At 31.5% G+C, this 25,913-nt stretch overlaps 1 protein-coding gene and 1 long non-coding RNA gene across 4 annotated transcripts in view; one reads left to right on the top strand and one right to left on the bottom strand.

Annotated features, from left to right (window-relative positions):
* LOC129939103 (uncharacterized) overlaps positions 1-11,051 on the bottom strand; it is a 53,063-nt gene extending 42,012 nt beyond the window's left edge. Inside the window, exons 1-2 of the long non-coding RNA XR_008780509.1 lie at positions 11,025-11,051; positions 9,671-9,777 (exon numbers count right to left, since the gene is read on the bottom strand). This is a non-coding gene — a long non-coding RNA (uncharacterized LOC129939103). The remainder of the gene's footprint in view (positions 1-9,670; positions 9,778-11,024) is intronic.
* LOC129939096 (inactive dipeptidyl peptidase 10) overlaps positions 1-22,868 on the top strand; it is a 284,572-nt gene extending 261,704 nt beyond the window's left edge. For 2 of the 3 annotated variants that reach the window (XR_008780508.1, XR_008780507.1), the window contains 6 exons: positions 4,017-4,131; positions 4,239-4,353; positions 4,476-5,437; positions 9,196-9,500; positions 9,700-10,112; positions 18,211-22,868. Coding sequence is in view for 1 of the 3 variants with exons in the window: in XM_056046969.1 (XP_055902944.1) it covers positions 4,017-4,131; positions 4,239-4,353; positions 4,476-5,437; positions 9,196-9,500; positions 18,211-18,267 (1,554 nt within the window). In the remaining 2 variants the exon portion in view is untranslated. The remainder of the gene's footprint in view (positions 1-4,016; positions 4,132-4,238; positions 4,354-4,475; positions 5,438-9,195; positions 9,501-9,699; positions 10,113-18,210) is intronic. The other variant, XM_056046969.1, reaches the window with a different exon arrangement.
* Positions 22,869-25,913: the final 3,045 nt, after the last annotated feature.

The following is a 25,913-nucleotide window of genomic DNA, read 5'->3' as shown; positions in this document are numbered from 1 at the left end:
CAATCAATAGTTACACCCAAATATTTACAGGTTTAGACAACTTTAATTGGATCCCTGTTGAAGTAACATTATTCGCTCCTTGTAGTTCTACCAGAACCTTTTCGGAAAATCATCACTTTTGATTTGCTCAAATAAATTATGAAATTCAATAATTGACAATACGCTTCAAGTTTGTAAATCATCAGCTGCAAAGTTTGAGGGGAATACGAAAAAGTACCAAATAAACGTGCTTTGATTTTTGTCCTTGTCACTTCTATTTTTAACCCCGAGCAAAAAAATCAATTAAGGAATTAATATATAAGGCAAAGAGACTTGGACTGAAAATGCACCCTTGTTTGACCCCACTTTTTGACTAGAACCAATGTGAGATATCAGAACCGTTCCAAACTGCTGATTGGTTGCCATGATTTTCAAGTACTATAACAAATATTGTAAGGTTTGAACAACAATACACTACGATCTATTGAAAGTTGATTTGAAGTCAACAAAAATGACATACAACTGCTTTTTTTGGTTAATGCGATTGTTTGCTATGGTTTTCAGAGAAAAAATACTGTCAATAGTTGAATACCTGCTTCTAAATCGTGCTTAAAAATCGATGAACAACTTGTTTGCCAGCTACGAAATTTTTTGTCTGATATTTTACCAGTAGATATCAAAAATAATTTATTAATTAACATTTCTGTTTTGTATTGAATTGTTTTTGAAATAGATTTGAAATTTTTTTAAATGAAGCACTCTTTTGAGTATTAAACAATGAGATTTGAGTAAAAAATAATAAAGAATGTTATTTTGGAAAAAAGTATATACAGTGCCGTTCGAAAAATGTTGGTCAATTTCTTTTTTTTTTATTTTTGTTCGTATTTTGTCAAATGTGTTCAAATAACAATGGTTCAATTCTCCATAGAAGCATCCCCACACCATAACACCATTGGGAGGCATCCGCAAAATACAATCAGAGCTTAGTCTTTCTTTCGGTTCTCTTCGCGCAAGAATCCTCCCAACTGCAAAATGGAGGTTGCGATTTGATTCGTCCGAAAAGATTACATTGTTCCACATGTCTTGAGTCCAATTTAGGTGCTCCTGAGCCCAGAGCAAAAGTTTTTTCTTTTCGGTGGTTTCAGTTTGTTGAGCAATATTCAGTCTTTTAGAAATTTAACGTGTTGTCAAATCGAGGAGTGACAGACACCAAATAATGGGTTGTTGTTGGAAACAGATTTTCCCCATTTTATTCCCAATAACACTTCGGTTAGTACTGGACTACTTTCACGAGCCAAATGTAGCTCTTTTAAATAATAATTTTTATACATAGTTTGAGTGACATGTTGCTACCTAGTTTAAAAAAAAAACCGTTCCGTTCTTAAATTCCATAAACTGATCTCGAAAAGGGTAATAAAATGTTTAACCTACATTTTTCGAACAGCACTGTACATATTATGACCCCAATCAATAACAAGTTTTTATCAATTGTCAGCGATTTCTGAACTTCTTTGTTTTGACATCTTTTCATTTTATTTTGATTCCACTTCATGGTTAAAAGAAGAAGTTTGTCAGAAATATTTGTTCTTATATAAGTGGGAAAATAAAGAGTTGTCAAAGTTCTTCCGAAATGTCATCGAAACAGTACTTTTTTCTATAAGTACCCGATTTTGACATCTGATTAAAAATAGTTGTCAGACAAAAATTAAACAGTACATCAATTCTTTTTCCATCTTGGTTCTTCTACTGCAGATCTCTCTAATATATTTTCTCACAGAAGTTGGTTTCAGGAGACAGATTAATTTTAGATTTGTTTTTGTGTATTTACCGTACCAACTTCACTCCGCAAACTCTATGCCTTGTTTGTGTTTTTGGAATCCAAAAAAAATACTCTAAGTACTGAACTGTATGGTATATAGTATCTACCCCCAATGACAAATCTCCTGAAATTATAATTTCTCAAATTCTGTATACGTGACATTTAACTAAAGTTAAAGTTAAACCAAGAACATTTTTCGTGTCACTGACACACCATTAGTCTCATACACGCGCTCGCTTTTGTGTCTTTTTACCGTCGTATACGAGTATACAAACACAAAACAAATACTAACCACAGGTACCCACTCAGTAAAGCCAGTACAGTTATGGCTAAAATAATAGGAACATTCCTTAGTTTGAGTAGAGCTTTACTATTTAACTAAGAATTTTATTAGTGCACTAAGGAAATGTTTCATAAAGTTGGCTATATAAACAAAATGAAATAAATAAAATTAAATGAAAACATGAGGTTTTGAACTTAAAATCAAATATAATCTTTCAAAAAATAAAAATATATGAAATTTTTTGTCGAAATGTATTATTTTTTATACTTTAAATTAAAAGTTCCTGTATTTTTTGACGGCGTTTGGTCTTTTCGTCCAAAACCATAACACCCAAACATGAAAATGTCTTTAACCCTAATATTAGTCACATAGTCCAAAAATCGCCAAAAACCCCAAACCAAGTGTCGTAATGCCGAAATAAATTTTAAATAAAACAACGCCCAAATTGTAAACTGATATTCTGCCAAAAAGAATTTTTAATTTTGATTTTGTAATTTATGACATAAGGGTTCGACTTTGTGGCATTTATTTGGGACATAACGAGGATTATTATTTATATCGTTTCTTAGGTTTACCACCAATTGACATATAACCCAAATCATTAAATGACACAAATCCAAAAAAGAAAAATGTGATAAAAATATCTCTAAGAAAACGTCACGAAGCCGGAATAAAATGTCCTATCATCCAAACCAATTTCAATATCATAACGCCCAAATTTAGAAATTTCATAAAGCCCAAGAGATTTCTTGTTAAGTTTGAGCTTTTTGTATATTTACAACGAATGCAATTTTGGTAAAAATTTGTTTGCTGTATGGGTATTTTTTTATTTAGCAAACATTTTGGGTGGTTGGGCTTCTTTGAAAATTGGTCGTATTTTGCTTTTTTAAAAGTGAAATAAGTTGTTACGCTTTCTTGACGTTCCGAGCTTTGGAAAATCTCACACTTTGTTCATTTAATGTTTGCGTTTGTGCGTTACTCCAAATGTCACAGTATCCAAAATAAACGAAAGATTTGTCAGAATGTTAAAACACATGACATTTTTTAATATCTTTTCGTTATTTTATTGGGCAATAAGACCGGAGGCTTCTTCTTATTTAGAATTCCGGTTATAATGCCCAAATCGTACAACAAAAAATGTTACTAAAATTGCTTGGGAGCTATGACAATTTTAATTTAAGTGATATGGTTTTTGGAGAAAAGACCTAACGCCTTTTTTGGCAAAGCGCTATTCTTTTTGAATTGTGTTACTTATGTTCAATTTTTACCACAAAATTTGATTGTCTACATTTAAAATTTGTTACACAAGTTCTAAGAACATAATTAGCACAAATTATATTTTGTTCCTGTTATTTTGGTCATAACTGTAGGTGGATATATCTAAAGCTTTCTTCCAACATGTCCAACCATATTCTATACGCACTTCAGTCAACATGCCACAACAACCTTTCAACAACAACATTGAAAAAAAAAAATAAAATCCAAACAAAACACAGACAGTTCTAAGGACGAATTCGAGTCCATTTTTCACAAAATAAAAGCACAAACAAACACACACACATAAATAAATAAAACAATAAGTCACGTTTGTAGCTTCTCCATTACAATTTTAGAACACATATAACAGTACATTAATACATTGTGTATACGATGCGATATGATACGATACGTACACAGTACAGTTATACAAATGACAATCATCTGTCAAAAAATTAGAACAAATTCTTCTTCTACTCTTGCATAATTCTATACTTCATGACAGCAGCAACTCCATTATTCAAAAAACTAATATTTTTACACGTCATTATTATGTGCAATGTGCATGTGCCGTGCATAGTCTCGCGTCCTAGTTTTTAAGCTTTTAATCATTTCAACTGTTATTTGTTTTTTTTTGTCGTTTAATCCTCTTGTTCCATCATTCGGTGTGATACTTAGACTCACCGCATCAGTGGCGATGGTCGTGGTTGGGTTGACACAATTTCAGTTCCTTTGTTTGCATCAAATGCTTCGTCCTATGTCGCAATATCACCGTTACGGGATGGAGCCTCAGGTAAGATCTGATGTGTTTTGTGTTCTATTTATTTTTGTAGGTTATTAAAATGCAAAAGCATCACAATCACATCATGTGCTAAATTCTTGTTGGTCTTTATTTTGTAGGTTATTTCCGTCACATAGTGCATGTGCATGTGGCAAAGAAGAGAGTCCTTCCGATTACCCATGGACGATATGAGGTCAAACGGCTACTGCACTGGGATCAGATTCATAATTTCATGTGAGTATTCTGCACGATGCATGGTGCAAGACGAGGACAAGGGTAGAAACTAGAAAACCCCAGTGTCAGTGCTTGCTCCTTGAGAATAATATTTGTTTTTGCACACTTTTCTGTATACACAGCTATTATCTGGGAACCCCAGAGAGTCTGCCATCGCAACAGCACTTGTATAGAGTATCTGCAATCCCACCACGGCTGGGAGCGCCACTCCAGGCACCCAATTGTTTGACGTGTCCTCGAAAAGAGAAACCAAACGAAGAGACTCACACGAAGCCCCCACCGAAACTAGTCACGGCCTGGGACGACGATTGGGAGGACTTAGAGCCGTTGACTTTCCCACCGCCAACACCGCCCGAAGCCGCCAATGACAAAAATAGAAAAAGGCCTTCTACGAACAGCAACTTATCCGGGCCGACAGAATGTCTCTATCATACGGCCAAGTTCCCCAAGACTTTGAGTGCTGATTATGTGCTGATTGAATGCTTAGGTCCAGTCATTCCCACAAGCGGGATTTATTCTGTTGGCCGATTTGCCAGTGGCAGGCCATTGGAACTACTAATGTCGGTGCAGAATAATACCCGGTTGCGAGAGAAAGTCGCCAAGATAGCATTGCCACAAATCAAAACTTTTCCGGTCATGATTTCCGGCGGTTATCATGCCCAAGTTCGACTTTTCATGCCACCGGTTTTGCGAGAGGACGAAATAACTCGGTATCCTACGATTTTACACGTCTACTCAGGACCAGGAACGCAGTTAGTAGAGGACAAGTGGCACATTGACTGGAATACCTATTTGGCTGGTACCAAAGATTATATTGTGGTGCAAATTGATGGACGGGGATCTAGTGGGCAGGGCTACCAGTTGTTGCATGAAATTTACAAAAGACTAGGAACTGTAGAAGTGTCGGACCAGTTGGAAGTCAGTGAGTATTTGAGGGATAATTTGCACTTTATTGATGGCAGAAGGATGGGTGTATGGGGTTGGAGCTATGGCGGGTATACCTCAGCACTGGCATTGGCGAGTACGCAGTCAATTTTCCAATGCGGAATTAGCATATCACCGGTGACCAATTGGAAATTGTATGGTAAGCATAGTGTGAAGGGTTTCAAGGTCCTTCAATAAATTTAACAGAGTAGATATAAAAGTTCAGTGTAAAATTTAAATGGAAATCGATTTGTGAATTTCTCTGCATTTTTGTAGACCGTTAAGTTTTATTGAGGCACTATTTGGTTTTGTTTTTTGCTAGTTTTTGTTGAGTGTATAATATGCACGTTCCACATTCCTTTTCCGTCAAAATTTAAGTGAAGTGATTCAAACTGTCCGTGAAAACATATTGTGAAACATATTTTAGTATGATCTTGGAGGAAAACTTAAGCCTATGTGGTTACCAAATATTTCCTTCATAAATCAATATTGTGGCAGGAGTATGATATGCTGAGGAGTCTTGTTGAAGAAATCACATCGCCTATGAATATTTTGAGCAGCGCATGATTTTCATTTGCTCAATTTGAAAGCTTCAGTCTGTTCATGTTCAAAGGACACATCAAACGAAAAATAAATAGGTGACATAATGGCAGCAAGTTAAAATAGTGTTCCCAACTTAAAATTGTATATCTTTGGAAAAATAAACATTCATAAACACAGTAATATAAAAAGTAGCCATATCCAGTTTTAAATTTTACATACGGTATTTTTATAACATAAGGATTTTTGAATTTTTGAGTAAAAAATGTTATTAACTTTTTTTAAATGTGATTAAATAGTAATTTTTTCTCATTTCGTTGAATTTAAAAGATATTTCTTAACAGGAGAGTTAAGTTTGCTTGTAGAACTCATGATTTTAGACTTGTAAATGTTTAATGATAAACAATTAGTATTGCATTATTCCGACAGTTATCTAAGGTTATTTTTACTATCTTATTATTATTATCTTACTAACAAATGCCCCTATGATGAGCCTATGATCGTAGTTTGACGCTTGCTATAAGTTGACTATAAATAAAATAACTATTAAATTAGGTGGCGCAACAGCCCATGAAGAACCAGGGCCTAGTGACTTACAACTCTCAACCATTCCTGTGAGTAATGTAATGTTTTCAGAGATGGAAAGGACCTACAGTTTATATGCCAAATCCGAACGGCTAATTTGAGAAAGCACTTTTTCATGACATGAATTACTCTTAGGGGATTTGTCAATTTCTCGCAAGAGGCAGTACCCGTGTAAAAAGCTAGGTGGCACAGGGATTGAACCTAAGACCCTTGCATGACAGTCCAACGCACTTTTTTTTCCAAATTCATTTTTATTACTTCAATCTAAACCTATCTTAAAGCTAGACAAAAATTCATAAAACTAGCCTAATTAACCATAAACTAAAGGGTGATTTTTTTGAGGTTAGGATTTTCATGCATTAGTATTTGACAGATCACGCGGGATTTCAGATCAAAGATCTTGGTGTAAAACCGTATAAAATACAGCTCGTGCAAGAACTGAAGCCGAACGATCTGCCACAACGTCGAATTTTCAGTGAATGTGTCCAGAAAAGTTGGCAGAAAATCCGCTTTTTTATCGACAAATTTTGTTCAGCGATGAGGCTCATTTCTGGTTGAATGGCTACGTAAATAAGCAAAATTGCCGCATTTGGAGTGAAGAGCAACCAGAAGCCGTTCAAGAACTGCCCATGCATCCCGAAAAATGCACTGTTTGGTGTGGTTTGTACGCTGGTGGAATCATTGGACCGTATTTTTTCAAAGATGCTGTTGGACGCAACGTTACGGTGAAAGGCGATCGCTATCGTTCAATGCTAACAAACTTTTTGTTGCCAAAAATGAAAGAACTGAACTTGGTTGACATGTGGTTTCAACAAGATGGCGCTACATGCCACACAGCTCGCGATTCTATGGCCATTTTGAGGGAAAACTTCGGAGAACAATTCATCTCAAGGAATGGACCGGAAAGTTGGCTACCAAGATCATGCGATTTGACGCCTTTAGACTATTTTTTGTGGGGCTACGTCAAGTCTAAAGTCTACACAAATAAGCCAGCAACTATTCCAGCTTTGGAAGACAACATTTCCGAAGAAATTCGGACTATTCCGGCCGAAATGCTCGAAAAAGTTACCCAAAATTGGACTTTCCGAATGGACCACCTAAGACGCAGCCGCGGTCAACATTTAAATGAAATTATCTTCAAAAAGTAAATGTCATGGACCAATCTAACGTTTAAATAAAGAATCGATGAGATTTTGCAAATTTTATGCGTTTTTTTTTTAAAGTTCTCAAGCTCTGAAAAAATCACCGTTTACAACTAACTTACTGGTCTCATGCGGACACTCTAAGTTAAACAATAATACAGTCCAACTACTACATATATATATAAGTGTAAAAAAAGGTCGTTTTGCTGTAGTGCACACTCAGTTAAGAATGTTATTGTTAGAAATATACGATATCAGAGTATATTAATGCAATTGAATCATTTAAATTGAAATGAAACTCATTATAAACAGAATAGAATAAATAACAGCGGACCATGAAGGCTGCCTTGTGGAACAACAGATTTGACAAAAAATTTAATAAAACGATTACTTTTGAGAGCAACACTATAGCTACTACTAAAGTATGATGAAATTTAAACACAATCTTGAATTAATTTTTCACATTAAGTCCGTAAATATGCAGTCAACTTGTGAATTTCTGCCAAAAGCGTCAATAAAAATTGTGGTAAACTCAAAACGATTCGTTCCTGTGGATTTTTAACTTCACCTAAGAAGTTATTGTTATGGTTTCGATTTGTCAAACTGAAAATTTTGACATTTCTCGACGTTTCAAGGTCCCTAGAGTCAAAATAAAAGATTTTTAGAAAGATGTCTGTGCGTGCGTGTGTAGTGTATGTACGTTCGTACGTCCGTACATTCGTGAGGTTTTTTCGGTGTCCATAGCTCAAAAACCAGTAGAGATATCGACTTCAAATAAATCTGGTTTTACAGATAATAATGCAGAAAGATGCAGAAAGAGCTCTCAAGTAAATTTCGTGGGTGTTTTTTTTTACCAAAGCAGTTTAAAAAAGGTAAATGTTTTGGTTAATCTTAAATATCTCACGAACTAAAAACACTACAGACTTGAATTGAATTTTATATAATATATTGTAACGTGATATCAAACACGTATTTTTTTGAAAAGAAAATCCAATATAGGTTTTTTACAAATCAAAAAACCGAAAAAAATGTGTGAACTCGAAAATTTTACGGATAAAAATGATTTTATCTCCAGAACAATTTTGTGCAACGAAAAATAACGCTTTTTAAATCTAGTACAATTTTGAGAAAAATCGAATTGATAGTTTTTCTTACAAAAAATAAAAACCTCAACAAAAAAATAATAGAAGTTAGTAAAAATTGATTTTCGACTCAAAAAATTTTTAAAAACTTTTTTTTAATATTGTTGTCAAACTTAAGTAATGTTTTGAGAAAAATCGAACTAACAGTTTTTTTTTCAAAAATTGATTTTCGAATTAAATATCTTTTCAAAACTTTGAGATTTTGGATTAAATCTAAGTTTTCTTATAAGAAATATTATTTTGAGCATTTCATATATTTTTTTGAAAAATCGAATTGAAAGTTTCTTAACAAAAAATAAAAACACAAAAAAAGCATTTCTAAAAGTTGGTAAAATTGATTGATTTTCGACTCAAATATATTTTCAAAACTTTGAGATAATGCCTTAAAACTACTTTTATCCTTTAGTCCTTAAGTTAACACATTAAAACAAAATACTGAAGAATTTCCAATTTATTTTCATTGCACGCACAAAATGATTTAACGACTAAATATTTGAAATAATTTATAGATTCCACATACGCGGAACGCTACCTAAGCTTCCCCAATGTCACCGACAACTACAAAGGCTACGAAGAATCCGATTTAACAAAATATGTTGACAACTTAAGAGAACGGCAATTTTTGCTTATCCATGGCACAGCTGACGACAATGTTCACTACCAACAATCGATGGTCCTAGCCAGAGCACTCACCGCCAAAGGAGTTCTATACAAACAACAAATCTATCCTGACGAGGGTCATAATTTATCGGGTGTTAAAAGACATCTGTATAGATCGATGACAAGTTTTTTCGAGGATTGCTTCAAAAAACTGGTAAGCTAATACAAAAAATGTCCTTGATTGAAATTTTTTGGAGTTTCTTTTTTTTTTTGTTAAATTCTTAACAGCTAGGTGTCCTCTTTGACATTTTTCTTATTTACATATATTTTCATCACACACATATGAATTTCCCTTTCCCCCTGTATCTTATATGTACCACCTACCTATGTTTTTATGGTCGTCCATCCATCAGAGCTACCAGAATGTGACCGATGATGGGGTGTCAGGAGATTTTCTGGACTTTCATAGATTCTATGCAGCCAAGTGAATCCTGTAAAAAGAAAACACTACTATAATACCTCTACACATACAAAATACATTACTATATATCCATACAAAGCCAAACAAAAATAAAGGATTTGATTGAAAGTGTTGGTACGATGCGCTGTGATGGTGGTGGTGGTGGCGTTGGTGATGAAGTAAAGTGAAGAGTAAATATTATGGAAGTGACGATACATCATCCAGGACGATAGACAACGACAAGAAGGACTTTTTCGCAAAGTGCCCAAGTACCAACAACAACAAGAGCGAAGCTAACTACAACCCACATAAACTATCATACTATCTCCACTCTACACACCAATCCTCCCTAATTATATTATTTAGGTACTTAAGCATTAAAAACCAGGCTTGCTGTCTGATGTTAGTTCTATTTTTGGTATTGGTGTTGTGGTTGTGTGACTTGCGAGTCCTTTTTGTTTGAGCGTTCGTCTGTATTGTTTTCTTTTTTGTAATATTCGATGGCTAAAACCGTCATTTTATGCCCGAAGTCTTTTGTTTTTTGTTTCTGTTTTGGTTTTTCTGTTCTTCTGTATTATTTTGTGGAATGTAGGTGTCTTCGTTTTGTTTTCCTTTCGATTGTCCTTGATTTGGTTCGGTTTTTTTTTTTTTTGTGTCCAATATTTACTTGGCTAATGGAATTTTGTCATTTTGTACGCATAATATGTTGTGTTACCAATTTTCTGTTTTTATTTTGGTTCTATGTTTTTGTCTTATTTAGTGGAACGAAATAAAATAAATGCTTTTTATTGGTTTAGATCTAGAGTGAGATTGACTAATTCTTACATCACACACAAATTGAAGCGATTAAGATGATGTATACATCGATTTTATGGACAAATTAAAAGATTGATCAATATTTCTACTTCTAAGTATCCATATACCGACAAGGATGTGTGTGAATCGAATATATCGAAAGTGATTGATTGAAGTATAGAATCCAAACCAAAAGGTCCTTGATGGTAAAATTTTGGACTTTCGTTTGTAACACGTAATCCAGAGAGGGTATTGTTTAGGTCATTACTTTCAGAAATGATGAATGATTTTACTAAATTTTGTTGTTTTTTGTATGGTTGTTGGAGAAAGGTGAATTAAACCTATACCAACTGCGTTACTGTATTCTTTGTGGCTTGAATTGACCATTAAGGAAAATAAATTACCTTAAATAATTGAGGCAAGATTCTTTGGTTTCTATTTTTACAGTGAAATTTGATTTATTTAATGGACATACATACATACCTACGCAATATTTGTAAGTTCCTGTAAGTTGTTTCTGAAATAAAAAACAAGAAAAAATATTTAAGAAATTAAATATGCATTAGGTCCTTTTGCTAAGTGAAATACAAAATTACATATATAATAAATTATGATGAAGTGCAAGAAACAATGATTAAGATTAAAATGTATTTTTAGAACTTCGCAATTAAGAAAAAATTAATCATTAACAGACGTTTTTCGAATTCAGAATCGGTTCAAAAAAACAGTTTTTTAAATTGAGAAAAAATAAGTATACGCCCAAGTGACCCATCAATCTTTTTACATATTTTAAACCGCTGCATGTGGCAGTGCATATTTTTAGGGTTTGGCTATATATAATATAGATATCAGAACAACTTTTTGAAAAGATATAACCCTCAGGCCTGCTGATTTGCTTTGAATTTCTATTAAACATTTCCTGTAAACTTGCATGATTTTTGGGAAAATTCAATTTTCTCTTGAAAAAGAAATTCACAGCTCAGCTCAGTATTAAGGCAAAAAAGTGAATGGAAATCCTTCATCCTTTGTATATATATACAGTTTGTTATTTAGAATATGAATACCTATCATACTTTTGAGTAAATAAGTACTCCCTAAGGATTAAGTTGTTCTGGATTGGAATTTCTAAATTTTTGAGGCTAAGTTAAAGCAAAACATATTCCTTAACAAAATATTTGTATGATAATTTTGCTAAATACAAACATTTGTCTTCGACATGCAGTTTAAATCATTTAATAGTATCTTACTCAGTTTTTTCAAGTTTTCATTAGATAGTTGTCTTCATTTAAGTTCGGTTAGGTTAGGTTAGTCTAAAGTGGCTATCCATGATGGAAACGGACACAATTAGGCCAGTTTAATGGCTTATTGTGATACAACATGAATCTTGAGGCTTCCTCGTTAGCTCAATGGAACCAGTTTGAGCCCCTTACGAAACGTGAAAGGCTGATTATGCTGTTATGATTTAGATCGTTTAGATCGTTAAAGAAGAATTCTCCTAGGTAATTCTTGCTTTTTTAAGCTAGAGGTATGTACAGAGAAGATAAAGAACTGTTTCCTCCTCTTCCTTTTCCTCGTCTATACAGCTTATGCAAAAGTCATTTGATAATACGCCTAGTCATTTGGCGTGCTTTCTTTTTAGACAGTGTCCGGTTATGACACTCTTATATTGATTTTATATGCGATATGCTTAGAGATAGCAAGCACCTTGAACGCTTTAAATCTATTGTTGGACAGATGTTTTCTTGACATGCCACGTGGTGATATTGTTCCACCTGGTGTTTGCCTTATTGATAGTGTCTTGCATCAGCAACAATTTACAAGTAGCGATTAGTATGCCAGTGTGTGCTAAACGTTGTAGGATGGGCTGCAATGTACCGTTCCTGGCGAGTTCATCTGCCTTACAGTTACTTGGAATGTCTCTATGGCCAGGCACCTAGGAAAGGTGAATATTAAACTGCTGTGCCATCTCCATTAGAGATGATCGAAAGTTATGGACTGTTATAGAGTTTGTAGAGACAAAATCCAGAGATTTTATAGCGGCCTGACTATCTGAGAAAATAAGCATATGAGATGCTGATATTACGTTTTCTTTTAGCCAGAACAAGACTTATTTTATCGCCAATGGTTCGGCCTGAAACACGCTACTATGTTCAGTCGTTCAGAGAACAAACCCTTCTTTTGTTTTTGAACCATTGTATAAAAATGGATTGACGCGTATTCCAGGAATGCTCTATCCTCCCAGAAAGATCTGGGAGGTATAGAAATCTGAAAGTTTCTGTCGAATTACAGTTGGGGGATGGTGGAGTCTGTGTGCTTTCTAATTGATTCTAAATACCTAAGAACTATTTATTTAACTCTTTATGAAGTTTTAAGCTAACTGAAAATTAAATGCTTTAATAGCTTTGAAAACTACATTTTGAAGATAATTTTTGTAGCACTGTTTTGTTTAGACGATGTATTTTTTACGAAAACAAAACTTATTGTCAAAATGTTCAGCTTTTCTTTTAGATATTTCTAAAACTGGTGAAATTTAACAACGTATGAAGATTTTTCGAAAGAAAGGGGTAGAAGTAAAAATTGTGTTAAATAATAAATGTACACAAAAGTATTTGTTCATTTGTTTAAACGATGTTTAATTGAATCATTGAATAGTGTTTGTAAAACCTCAAAGTATTACGCTTTCTTTAAGCTAGTACACAATTTTAAAATGTTAAAAGCACGCAGTACAAAAAATGTATCCAATCGTTCTTTATGATTAACTCTATTAGAACTAAGTTTGTTAACTTCCCATAGGAAATTATTGTAATAGGTTTAATTTGTCAAATTGAAAATTTGTACATTTCTCGAAGTTTCAAAGTCCCTAGAGTCGAAATTAAAGATTTTTAGAAAAATGTCTGTGTTCATAGCTCAAGAACCAGTAGAGATATTGACTTCAAATAAATTTTGTTATATCGATAATAATGCAGAAAGATGCACAAAGGGCTCTCAAGAAAATTGCTTGGGTGTTTTGTTTACCATAGCAGTTTAAACAAAAGTGATTATTTTGGTTAACGCTAAATGTCGCACGAACCAAAAACGCATGAGGCTTGAAATAAATTTTATATTATGTATTGTAGCGTAATACCAAACAAGTATATTTTTAAAAAAAGCCACTTTTTTATTTTAATTTTATTTAACCGTTAATATCCAAAAAGAACAGGGTACAAATGCTATGATAAGAGCCTAAAATTAGCGACATTTAAAATTCTCGGTTCCATCAAAACCTATGAGAATTTTAAGCAAATTGTGTAAATCATTTCTCATGAAAATTTTGCCAAATGATAAACTTATCCAGTGTTTCACATAATTGCGTGATCATAAAATCATAAGTGGTATAATTTTATAGTCATGTAAAATTTTGAAGTTATGCTACTACTGCTGCAATTTCAATTTAATAAGTGAAACTTCTGACAGAAAAATATATAAAATATGTGGTAATAGAGCCGACCTCTAGAACATGTAATATCTAAACTTTAAATGATTGCATGTTTTACTTGTGTCTTGAAAACTAAGTAAATAACAACTTTAGACAAAAACTTCTAACTATGAATAATCTCATCTATTTAAGTTTTAAAAATAATCCGAACGGCTTGTTTGAGGAAGCACAAGAATTAATTTAAAAGGATTTATCCATTGCTCGCAAAAGGTAGTACCCGTGAAAATAAAACCCCTGACCTCTGAAATGACAGTCCTACGCACCACTAACTATAAAGCGTCGGGTACATTTTTACAACAGCTGGTTTAAAATTTAAAAAAATTAAAATATATAATTACATATTTGAAATATTAAAAACAATTCAAACAGTCTCTATTCATGCTATGATAAATTTCATTATTGTCCTGTTATTGGTGCATTTAGACCATAATTGGTTCCAAGAACGGAAGCACTCATTTCGGATACGATTAAAATCCGTGAGGAAACATATGTAAATTAGTGAAAGCAGTTCACTAAAGGTTAATTGATTATCAGTATCACAAATATTCTTAACAAACGAACTGTCCTTTGATATTTAAGCGTTTTTAAGTCAATAAGTGAACACCTTGATTTATAATCTGTCAAGCATGAACCCAATTAAATGTGCTTAATGGAAATAAATAGGAAATCTTTTTAAAAGTCTTTTAATCCTCAGAATATTATAAACAATAATATTCTAAAACCGATAAAACTACAGACAAAAATAAGGACTTCAAAGTATAGGTATCATTAAAATCTTTTGAGTTCAGTTAAAAAAAAAAACTAATAGGAAATAACTTTAAAAAAACAACACAATCAATTATATCTAAAACTTAGTTTTGAGTCTAAAACCACGCCAAAATAATTTATTTCATTTACCCTAAGAAACCCAACTTCATTGATGAAGATCTAGATACCTACAAAATTTTACATTTCAAGTAATTCAGCTCAAGATGATGATTCTCGAACCAAATAAGACAATAATTTTCTTATTATGTTGCTGTAAAGAATTTAACATCATTAGCATACATCAACACTTCCAATATTTAAAAATAGAAGTGAAATCACTGGTAAAGATTATAAAAATAAATGAGCCCAAATAACTGCCATGTGAAAAACCCCCCAAATAACTATAAGATCTGAAACACATTTACCTATCTTAACAGCTTGCTTCCTGACCGTCAAATATGACCATTGCCATTTTAAAAAAGAATGATCCACTTCAAAAATCTTTAGCTTTCGTAGGAGAAGAACATGATGTAAACTATCGAAAGTCTTATAAAATTCAGTATATTGGACGTCAATCTGTTTACCGTATATCTTTAACAAAACCATGTTGTTCTTAAGGTAGTCAATACTAAAACAGCCAAATAAAGCGTTTGCGTTATTTTTTTCAAAAAGTTTGGGTATAATTGAACGTTTTCTTCACTAGGTGCTTAAGGCCACTTATAAATTAGATCTACATAAAATATTTTCCATTGACTTTAGGAAAACTCCCAGTTTTTAAGGATTTATTAAAAATACGGGTCAAATCATTATAACGTGTATAAGAAAAAAACTTCTTTTATTGAAATCTATTAAAAGAGAAATATCAACCATCAACATTTTTTAAAATGTCACGATTGTATGAAGTTTGAAAGAACCGGGCAAAAAAATCACATAAGGACGACAGAATATCATTGGATTTTAAATCCTCGTAGTCCATAAATTAAGGAAAAGTTAAAAACTTTCTCTTAGAAATAACAAATATCCAGATAGATTTTGAACTGTTTCTTATATTGATTTTGGTATTGATAATATATTTTCTGTATAAAAATTTGTTGAGAAAGTCAAATTCTTTCCTCATCTGAGAAAATATTGCACGATTTTCTGAAATCGTGTTACTTTAAAAAGCTTAAAAGCCTTATTTTGAATTCTTGTGTTACACCGATTTTTTCTACTTAATGTAAGAACAAAGCGTTAACAATACACTTCAAACTTGCAAACGTATCGTCTAGACTTGTCTTCCCATAAAACCTGCCAGTTAACAGGATTATTAAATTTATTTATTGCTATAAAACCTGCCTTAGCAAAATTAAATGGTTACAAATTTTGAGATAAACAGAAGCACAATAATTGTAGTATTCAAAGCAAGGGAAATAGTCTTATGATGAATAAAGTTATTTAAAAGGGGGACATTCAAAAGAATACCTTAAATCATTCTGATTAAATACTAAATTCTTTTAAATTATTAATAACTAAAAACATGCTCAGAGCATAAGTTCTCTCTCTTGTATTTTACACTTTCAAAAGTTCACTGTTTTTAGATTCTGTGTGCAAGTTGTTTAGGAACTGTCAAAATGAACAATCAGTTCCCGAACTTATGAAAAAAATGTTTTTGAGAAATACATTTCTTGCCAACGTTGTAGGAGGAAACTGATAAATTTAAATATAATAAAGTCAGAAAACCCTAAATTCCTGTGATTCTCTGTCCTCACAGAACTTCATAAAAACACAGAGTAAAATCCAAATTCATACAATTATGAAGATCACAATATAAAAAGTACATGCACACATATTAGCCAGAATTTGGTTTCAAAACTTAATGGGTAGAATAGTTAGTAACTAACTCCAATTGTTTTCAAAAACTGAGCTTTTTAAAGACATTCCTGATTCAATATTTTCATTGCTTATATCAAACTTGAGTAGAAAAAAACTTAACAATCAGCGTTTTTCTTTTTTAGTTCAGAGCTGAGCACTGAGCAGAGACAGAGCGAACAGAGTAGTGTTCTGAGCAGAGTATGTTCAGAGATCTCTGATTTAATTATAAAACAACTTGAGCACTAAACTGTCATGATTTGAAAAGTCAGACTGTTAAACGTAAATATTTGTTAATCAAGAAAACTAAGACTTGTTTATTGTTCAACAAAAATGGATAAATCAAATATTTTAAGGGAAGCATTTAGTTTGTTTTTTGATGATGAAGAAAATACTGTGGAAATTAATTCATTAATTAATTTATTTATTTTTTTGTAATAGCACTTCAGGCTATCTTAACATCGAATTCTCCGTTAATTTTTGGGCAATTTTTTGATATATTTGTTGCTTGACTTTTGTTTGAACGCGTTCAAAATTTTCTTTAATCGAATTAAGTAAAAAACAGTCATAGCGTTGATCCATTTGACTCCTGAAATAAATTTGATTCATAAAAATGATATATGCAATTAGTTTTTTCTAAATTATCTTATCATCCAGCCGCTTCCGCTTCCGCCATTTTTATTGTTTTGAAGATGATTTTTTTTTTGATTTCCCGTCTATCAAATATCAAATTGTTTGTGTTCAGCATTTTACTCAGTTTACTCTGTTATATTATTCATGTGTTCATGTTCAGAACTAAAAAAGAAACACGAATTTGAAGCTCTGAACGATCAGAGCTCAAAACACAATTATTTAGTGTTAAGTTAAGAGCAGAGCCGAATAATAATGCAGATATCAAATGCGAACTAAATTTACTGCAGTCAATCATATAGTACTGTAGTCAATCATATAGTAAAGGGTTTTTTCTTGGATAAATTAATTTTTTCCATAGAATGCCAAAAAAGGGGAAATTTGTGTTTTGACAAATCTAGACCAAAAATAAATTAATCTAAATTATCCTTGGAAAACAACGTAAAATTTAATATAAATTAAAATATTAATAGTTAAAAGTATCGGCATACAAAATTACAATAATCTAATGATCATTTTACATTTAAATTGACATTAACGTCTACGAAAACAATCTTGGATAAAAAATAAAGGATCAGAGTTCAGTTCTACTCGACCTACCCTCGAGACTATTGACATGAAAGCAGCGAACGTCAACCTGTAATATTGTCTACCGTAAAGTCTATTTACATTGAAATATAAAAAAAACTTTAATTATATAAAATATAATAATAATAAATTGTATATTTGTAATTCTCGTATTGTGTTAATTTTAAGCGTTTATTGCTTTTAATAAAGCTTTAAATATTTTATCCATTTATACTCGTATACAGTATGCAGACAAAAAACGTGCTTTAAATTTTAATTTAATTTTAATTTGTTAATATTTATACATATTGTAAATTTTAATTTTTCTTAAATCTATTTTCTAATTAATAATTTCAATAAAATTTCTTTCTTTTTTCTCTTTTATTTTCTTCATATATTCAGGTTCCGCCAGAATCAAAAGCTGGTCTTGGAAATGGCGGTGATATGCAACAGCAATAAAATTTAAAAATTTAGATTTTTAAGCAGGTTCACATTGTATAATTTTAAGTTCAATCTAAAAAAAAAAAAAAACATGAAAAGAAAAATGCTCAAGACAACAAAAAAAAAACCGAAAATGTTTTTAAAATTTTTAAAAATGCAAAATAATTCAAAATAATTATAAACAAATCTATAAAACATGGTTGTGAATTCATGAAAAAAATAAAATAAAAACCAAATAAAGTGACAAAACAATTACCATAAAATATTAAAACATAAAAAGATAATATCCTTTATCAAAAGTTACAAAAGAAATTGAGAAATTTGTTTTTATCGAGTGTTGTCAAAAAACTGAAATAAATAAAAGTATAAAAATTGAAATAGGACCAGAGATGTTATACCAAGATAAATTTTAAAATAGATCAAATGTGTTAATACAAAATTTTGCTTTTTCACAACTAATCCTTTCCCTTCAAACAAATCTCTTAAATATTCTAAAAAAAAAACTTAAAGAACTTAAACCAATCTTTATGATTTTAATTTATTTTCATTTTTATTGTATAAGATATAAGATAAATATCTCTTACTCTCCTTGGTGATACTTAAGTGCCAAAAAAAAGAAAACTAAAACAAATTTAAATCTTCCCAAGACCTTTAAAAAATTGTTTGTGTGTTCATGGGATTTTCATATTTTTATTTTTTTTTACGGATGTAGGTATGTTTTCACATTTTTCTTATTTTTACTTTTTGTAGAACAAAAATTGCAATGAACAAAGCTAATATTTATCATGAAAGCGCAAAAAAGAACATCAACCCCCCAATTGAATATGCCAATTTTTTGTTTTCGTTGCTTTTTGCACTGCTCAAATTAAATCCACCCTACTCATGTTCAACCCTCAACATAAATAATAGGGACGGATTAAGTAGTAAGAATACACAGAGGCAGAGGTGTAAGGGCGATAGTTGTAATTTTATGAGACATTGTTTTAATTTTTTTTAAATAATGCAAATTAGTTCGAAAATCTTAAAATATATACTCTGCATCTTCGAAAATTCGAAAATTCAAAGATCACACATCGAATATCTTTTTCGAAACTAAAACAATTTTCATTTTGTTGATTTTGCGTATAAAGATGACATTTACCTGGACTTAAGGTGACATTTCAGTTCTGTGTGAACTAGGGCCAAACTCCACAAAATTCTCCATCTAGCTCGGTCCCTAGCTAGATGTCACCAGTTACGGAAGCTAAATTTGGTGAGGCCACTTTCAACCTGTTCGCGCCACCTGATCAGCGGTATTCCTCTTCTATGCTGTGATGTGGAAACAATAAGGTCACTCGAACACCGCCGCAATGTTTCATGTCTTTCTTTGTTCTACCGATATTTGTATAAACAGTGCTCTGTCGAATTAGCCAGTTGCACTCTCCCCCTCAAACAATTCAGCCGTAATACTCGTACTTCTAAGAATGCTTATCAGTTTACCCATGAGCTCAGTTTCGGACGTACTGTCAAATATATTGCTTTCTTAACTCAAAGACACACTGGTTAAAAATAAAGCTTGAGAAGGCCTAGGCAGGGATTGAACCCAATGCCTCTGGCATAACAGTCCAATGCACTAACCATAAAAACAGCGGCAAGGAAGAGTAATTTTGAGTTGGATTTCAGCGCTAGTGTTGTTTTTCTGCGTTCAAAGCGGACAAAGTCTTTAACAACCTCAAAGTTACTTGTGTCGATGGTGACGTTTTGACCGAGGTTTCAGAGTTGTAAGCCTTTTCTTGATGACAGCATGTACTTTGTTTTACCATTTAACGTTTAAACCCATTTTTGCTGCTTTGCCTCAATTCTCAGGAAAGACCCATGGAATCATGCTCAGTTTTTCTGATCATTTCGATATCATCAACATAGCCCAGATATTGGACAGACTTATGAAACATAGTGCTTGTAGTGTTGAGGTTGGAGCTCTGCACTATAATTTTAAGGACAACGTTAAAGAAATCGCATGGAGCACTGCAAATTCTCCATCTTCATCTGTCAAAAAACAGACTATTTTAGAAGGGATGCCACAACTATGCATGGCTCTATACAGATTGTCCCTGTAGATGCTGTAATATGCGGCCTTGAAATCGATGAATTGGTGGTGGGTGTCAATTTAATGTTCTTGAGTTTTTCGAGGATCTGCCGTAATGCGAATATTTGATCAACTGGTCTGGATCCATACTTATACAGACCTATCAGATTATTGACGATGAAGACGATCTTAAGGTGGTACAGTTTAGAGGGTTCCTTCTTTTTCGAAGACATAACATGGTGCGCTTTAAAACCCTAAGAAATCCCAAAAATATTCGAATTGTAACTTAAGGGCCCTAAAGAAATTTTATAATTTTGTCCTTACTACTCCTTCCCTGGTCAATAGTCTTATTTTATTTTCCATAAAAAAGCTGAAAAAATATCTAGAGGCTATAGAAGGGTAAAATAGGGGGTACACGCAAATAAAAAAAAGAAGGAAAACCTAAGCGTTGTTAATCCATGAACGGTTAGTAAAGACTTGTACCATTAAATGGGGTTGAACTGTTCGAAAGAAAAGGCGTGAAAGCATTTGAGTTGCAGGCCTTTTTGTCTTTTTTTCTTTTGCTGTAGCTATGGTTAAAGGCATTTATAGGTATGTGTGGTTTGGGTTTCGGGGTTGAGGTTGGTTGATTTTGGAACATAAAATAGAAAACATGAATTGAAATTTATGAAGAACGAACAAACATCAATATACTCGCATATATACCAAACCATACCGTACACAGTTATAATTCTTTTTATCATATACATTAAAAATGTTAATTATAATTGGAATAACCACGTGCGCGTAGGTGGATATATGTACCTTTTAGGTATATGTACATGAGACTCTCTTTTTCGAAATTTTAATTTCATATTTCCAAAGGCTATGTGAAAAGAGATCATCAACGATGGCGACGATAACTTCAATGGGTTACTTATTGCTTCAGAACAAAAAAAAGGCCGTCGTATAAGTGGAAGGTTGTATTCACATAATTAATCAGTTTTTATCCTTTTTTTTTTAATTTATATGTATTTTGGTTTTAGACCTATGAACACTAAGCTAATTTTAATGTCTTTATAGCTTAAAAATATATTACCCGCATTTCCATTTCGTGCCTTTAGAGAAAGTTAGTAAATTCTTAAAGTATTTTTCATTACCCTTTATTTTGTTTAAATTTTAAGTCCTTAATCCACTTGTAGCGATGTGAATATATTAATACGTTCCATATTTGTGCATTTTCAAAAATCTTTGATAAATTTTACATTTGTGTTCTAAAACGTGATTTTATATTTGTTTTCAAAATAAAAACTGTAGAATGTAGATAAAGTGTAAGTCTCCAAGCCAATTTAATAGTCCACTTTGAAGATAATATGTGGAACTCATATAATCTGTTTCCCACTTGTCATAACTTACAAAATTGTGGAAAAAAGTTAAATTCGAAAAGAATGAAGTTAAAAAATTCACATTTCACATCCTTAAGTTTTAACAAAATACTATGAAATAAATGTTAAACAGTAAAAAAAAATTGTGGAACGTATTTTTTATCCTCACAAAGGTGAACAAGAGAAACAATTACGAAAAATAAACTTTTCACTCTTTCTATCTTTATCTCTCTCTATCCCTTTCTACTCCTTTACCTTACACTTAATTTAAATTAAATTAGATGATAAATTGAAAAAAGAAAATTTAAAATCAAAAATTAAAATAAGGCAAAATGTCATATGCAAATATGAATTAGATTAACACTGAAAAATACGTGTGTGTTGTTCTTATTATTATTAAATTTATAGCAAAACAAAACAAAAATAGAGGACAAAAATAAAACGTTGATATAGAGTAATAAGAAAATTAGAAAAATTGTTAAGAACTTTTAAATTCCAAACTTCCAATAAAAATTTCTATTTTCATCCTAGAAATATGCAATCATAAGAAAATAAACTTAACCTCCCTTTATTCATTTAACCCTCTTCACCAATTTCAACTTTTTATGAAAATAAACAAAACACATATATGGAACACACAAGACACGTTGTTGTTAATAGGATAATTGTAAGCATGCATGGAAAATTGCAAAGCATGAAAAGTTCCCCTAATTTTTCCACCACTGGCATTTTCAGTGTCAAAACAAAAATGATATCTACTTTTTATGGCTTTGCCATTCTAATTCTTTTATATCCCTCAGCAAAAACAAAAACAAAAATATAAGAAACAAAAAATAATAAAAACAAAGTAAGCAATAAAAACTTTATTCTAACAAAAATATTTATTTAGTATTATAATGAGAGAACACCTAAAAGTATACCCCGTAAAGCATAATACATAAAAATAAAAATGAAACAAGCAATTTAACTTTTAGAGAATAAAATTTAAAAACAAAACAAAAAGAAACACTATTCATAAAAAAATAAAATTAAAAACCATGACTGTAAAATGTGTTAGAAAGTAGACAAATTATATTAATTTGATTACTAAAAAATAAATTAAAAAATGTACATAAATAAATTTACATTTAAACTTTATAGAAAGAAAAAATTTAATAATAAAGAGAAGAAAACTATTTAAAAACAAAAAACAAAGCAAAACATAATCAAATCAAATTTGATCTTCAGGTGTGTAATAAAATGTTAAAATTATTATAGTATAATTATTATTATTAAATAAAAAATTATATAATATATAAAAATACATATAAGTTATAAAATTTAAAATAAAAACAATTCTGTACAAAAACTCAGAGCTACCTATATATATATATTTTAGTGATGGAATTTCTAAGAATTCATTTAAAATTAGTTAAAAATTATAAAGTATTTCTATATAAAAATTTTAAGTACAGTAGATTGTTCCCTTTCAAAGAAAATCAACAAATTAAAAAAAAAACAACAAATCTTGTTATGTAGCCTTATCCAACAAAAAAATAATAACAAATATTTTACAAAAAAAAAAAAGAAATATATAATTTTAAAATTAATTATAATGTGTAAATATATGAATATTATTTTGAAAAATAATAATAATAATAATTTTTCTTTAAAAATAAATTTATTTGAAAATATTTTATCCTTAATATTTATTAAAATTTACTCCCAAAAATTTGAATTATATTTAAAACCAAAAAATAAACACACGTAACCTTTGTAAGTATTATTTGAAAACTTTAAGCAATAAATTGATCTTTCATTAGAAGAAAATTATGGTGTTGTTTTTATTTCTGGGTTTTAATTCCTCAGCTTTCCTTTTTGGTACTAAATTTAAAAAGAAGTTGTGGTAAAAGCGTTTGAAAAAATAAAAAAGCAGGTGATCTCTTTCCGACAACAAAACTTGCTTTTCTTTTTTTTGTACACTTCAGAATTTCAGAAAGTAGTAAGCTTATAGCAAGCGTCAAACTACGATCAGAGGCTCATCATAAGTGCATGTGTTAGTTTTTAGTAAAAAATAATACAAATATAGCCTAACACACGCACAAAATACAAAAAAACATTAGCATTTAACTATTAGAGAACAAAAAATAAAATGAGAAAGTTTACGATAGTGGAGCACGGGTTCTAAACAATGATTTTAATCCCACCTTATTTAAATTTAAATCTATCGATGAACAGTTTAAGTTATATAAAATGCTCATTCGACTTAAAGCTTCATTCATCCCATAGTTAGTTCTATGGAAGTCAATATGTATAAAACCAAATGTACGCAGGTGATGAGTTCCGCCCCGGTAGTTCAAATGTACAGAAGAAAGCAAATAAGGTGCATCAATTTCACCATTAATGAGTTGATGAAAAAATACTAAGTCATTATTAACACACCTTTGATGGAGAGATTGCATTTGAAGAAGTAGAATACGATGTTCATTAGGAGGCAGATCATAAGGATCTTCCCAAGGAAGAACTTTTAGAGCAAAGCGAATGAAATTATGTTGAATTGATTCAATACGTTTTCTATGAATTTTGTAAAAGGGAGTTCATACCTGCGAAGCATATTCAAGATGAGGACGAACATGGCAATTATACAAAGAAAGAGTTACATAGGGATCATTGAACTCCTTTGCCCAGCGTTTTATAAAGCCAAGCATAGAACTTGCCTTATTAACAATAAAATTAATGTGATGTGTAAACTCTAAGTTGGAACAGAAATGTACACCTAAATCTTTAAATGTGGAGACACGACAGAGTTTTTGCTGTGATATACAGTAGTCAAATACGTTACTGATTAGTTTTTTAGTGAAAGTTATAGTCTGGCATTTTAAAGGGTTGAGTAAAAGGCTATTTTTCCCACACCAAAATGTGAAACTATCAATGTCGGCTTGTAAAAGAATACGATCATGGTTGGACTTTATTATTTTGAAAATTTTCATATCGTCAGCAAAAATGAGAAGTTCCCTTGAGCGTAACATGATGATACATCGACAACAGACAGGATGAACAGAAAAGGGCCAAGATGGCTTCCCTGGGGAACACCAGATTGAGCAACAAAAGGTTCAGAATGACAATTTCTAAATTTTACCTCGTAGGATCTGTTTTCAAGGTATGACTTAATCCAAGCTAAGAAAAATGGTGGAAAACCAAGAGCCTTAAGTTTAAATAAAATAATTCCGTGGCTAAGTTGGTCAAAAGCTTAAGAAAAGTCAGTGTATACACAGTCAACTTCATAACCTTGTTCTAAAGCGTTTGAACATATGTTTGAGAATGTAAGGAGATTAGTAACGGTTGATCTTTTTTTCACAAAACCATCGGCTGAACAGTCATCTTTCAACGCAGATAAAAGATCAAGGACCGTACTCTGTAGCACAGGTATGTGACTACAGCTAGTTTGCGAAAAAATGTGAAGATTATGAAAATATTCTTCATCAACTTCTTGAGGGCTATTAACAAATGACTCACGGAAATTCGTTGCGAAAACGTTACAGATATCAAAAGTTTTATCTAACGAAAGGTTCTTGTAAGTGAAGTTAACTGGAAAGTCATCTGATTTTTTCTTTGAGTTTACAAAATTAAAAAATTTTTTAGGATTCTCTTTCAAAGAGGTGCCCATATCAGTAACATAACAAGCATATAAAAAATTAGAAAGAGATTTAAATTGGTTAAAGAGTTCAACCTAAAAAGAGAAGTTGACTGGAGACAGAGTTTTGAGATACGTTTTCCATGCCTTATTTCTTTTGTTACGCAGTAAACGCAATTCTTTCGTGTACCAAGGATGGCTTAAGTTTGTATTTCTTGATTTCTTTATCGGTACATTTTTCCAAAACATTAATTAAGGATCCTATAAAAAGTTGAAACTGCTTCGTCAATGTTAGAAAATCCTAGTGTATCAGCAATTCCAGAAATGGTTAAATCTTCTGACAACTGTTGGAAATTGGCTCTTCTGAAATTAAAATTATATAAGCAATCAAAAGAATTACTGCGATTAATAAGGTGATTACTTAAGTCAACAAAAATGTCCAAAGGGGGGTGATATTTGTCAATATTAGTAATTCCTGATCTAGAACAATAGTACTAATAGCGTCAGAAGAAAAGACTAAATCGAGAATTCGATTTTTTGAGTTTTTAATAGTGCTCTTTCTTTACCGTGCAATACCAGCTTGGTTGCAGGGAGAGTCAAAACGTGGCTAAGATCAACCATG

Source organism: Eupeodes corollae, chromosome 1, assembly GCF_945859685.1.
Source record: "Eupeodes corollae chromosome 1, idEupCoro1.1, whole genome shotgun sequence".
Lineage (NCBI taxonomy): Eukaryota > Metazoa > Arthropoda > Insecta > Diptera > Syrphidae > Eupeodes > Eupeodes corollae.
This window is presented reverse-complemented; position numbering and strand designations above follow the sequence as displayed.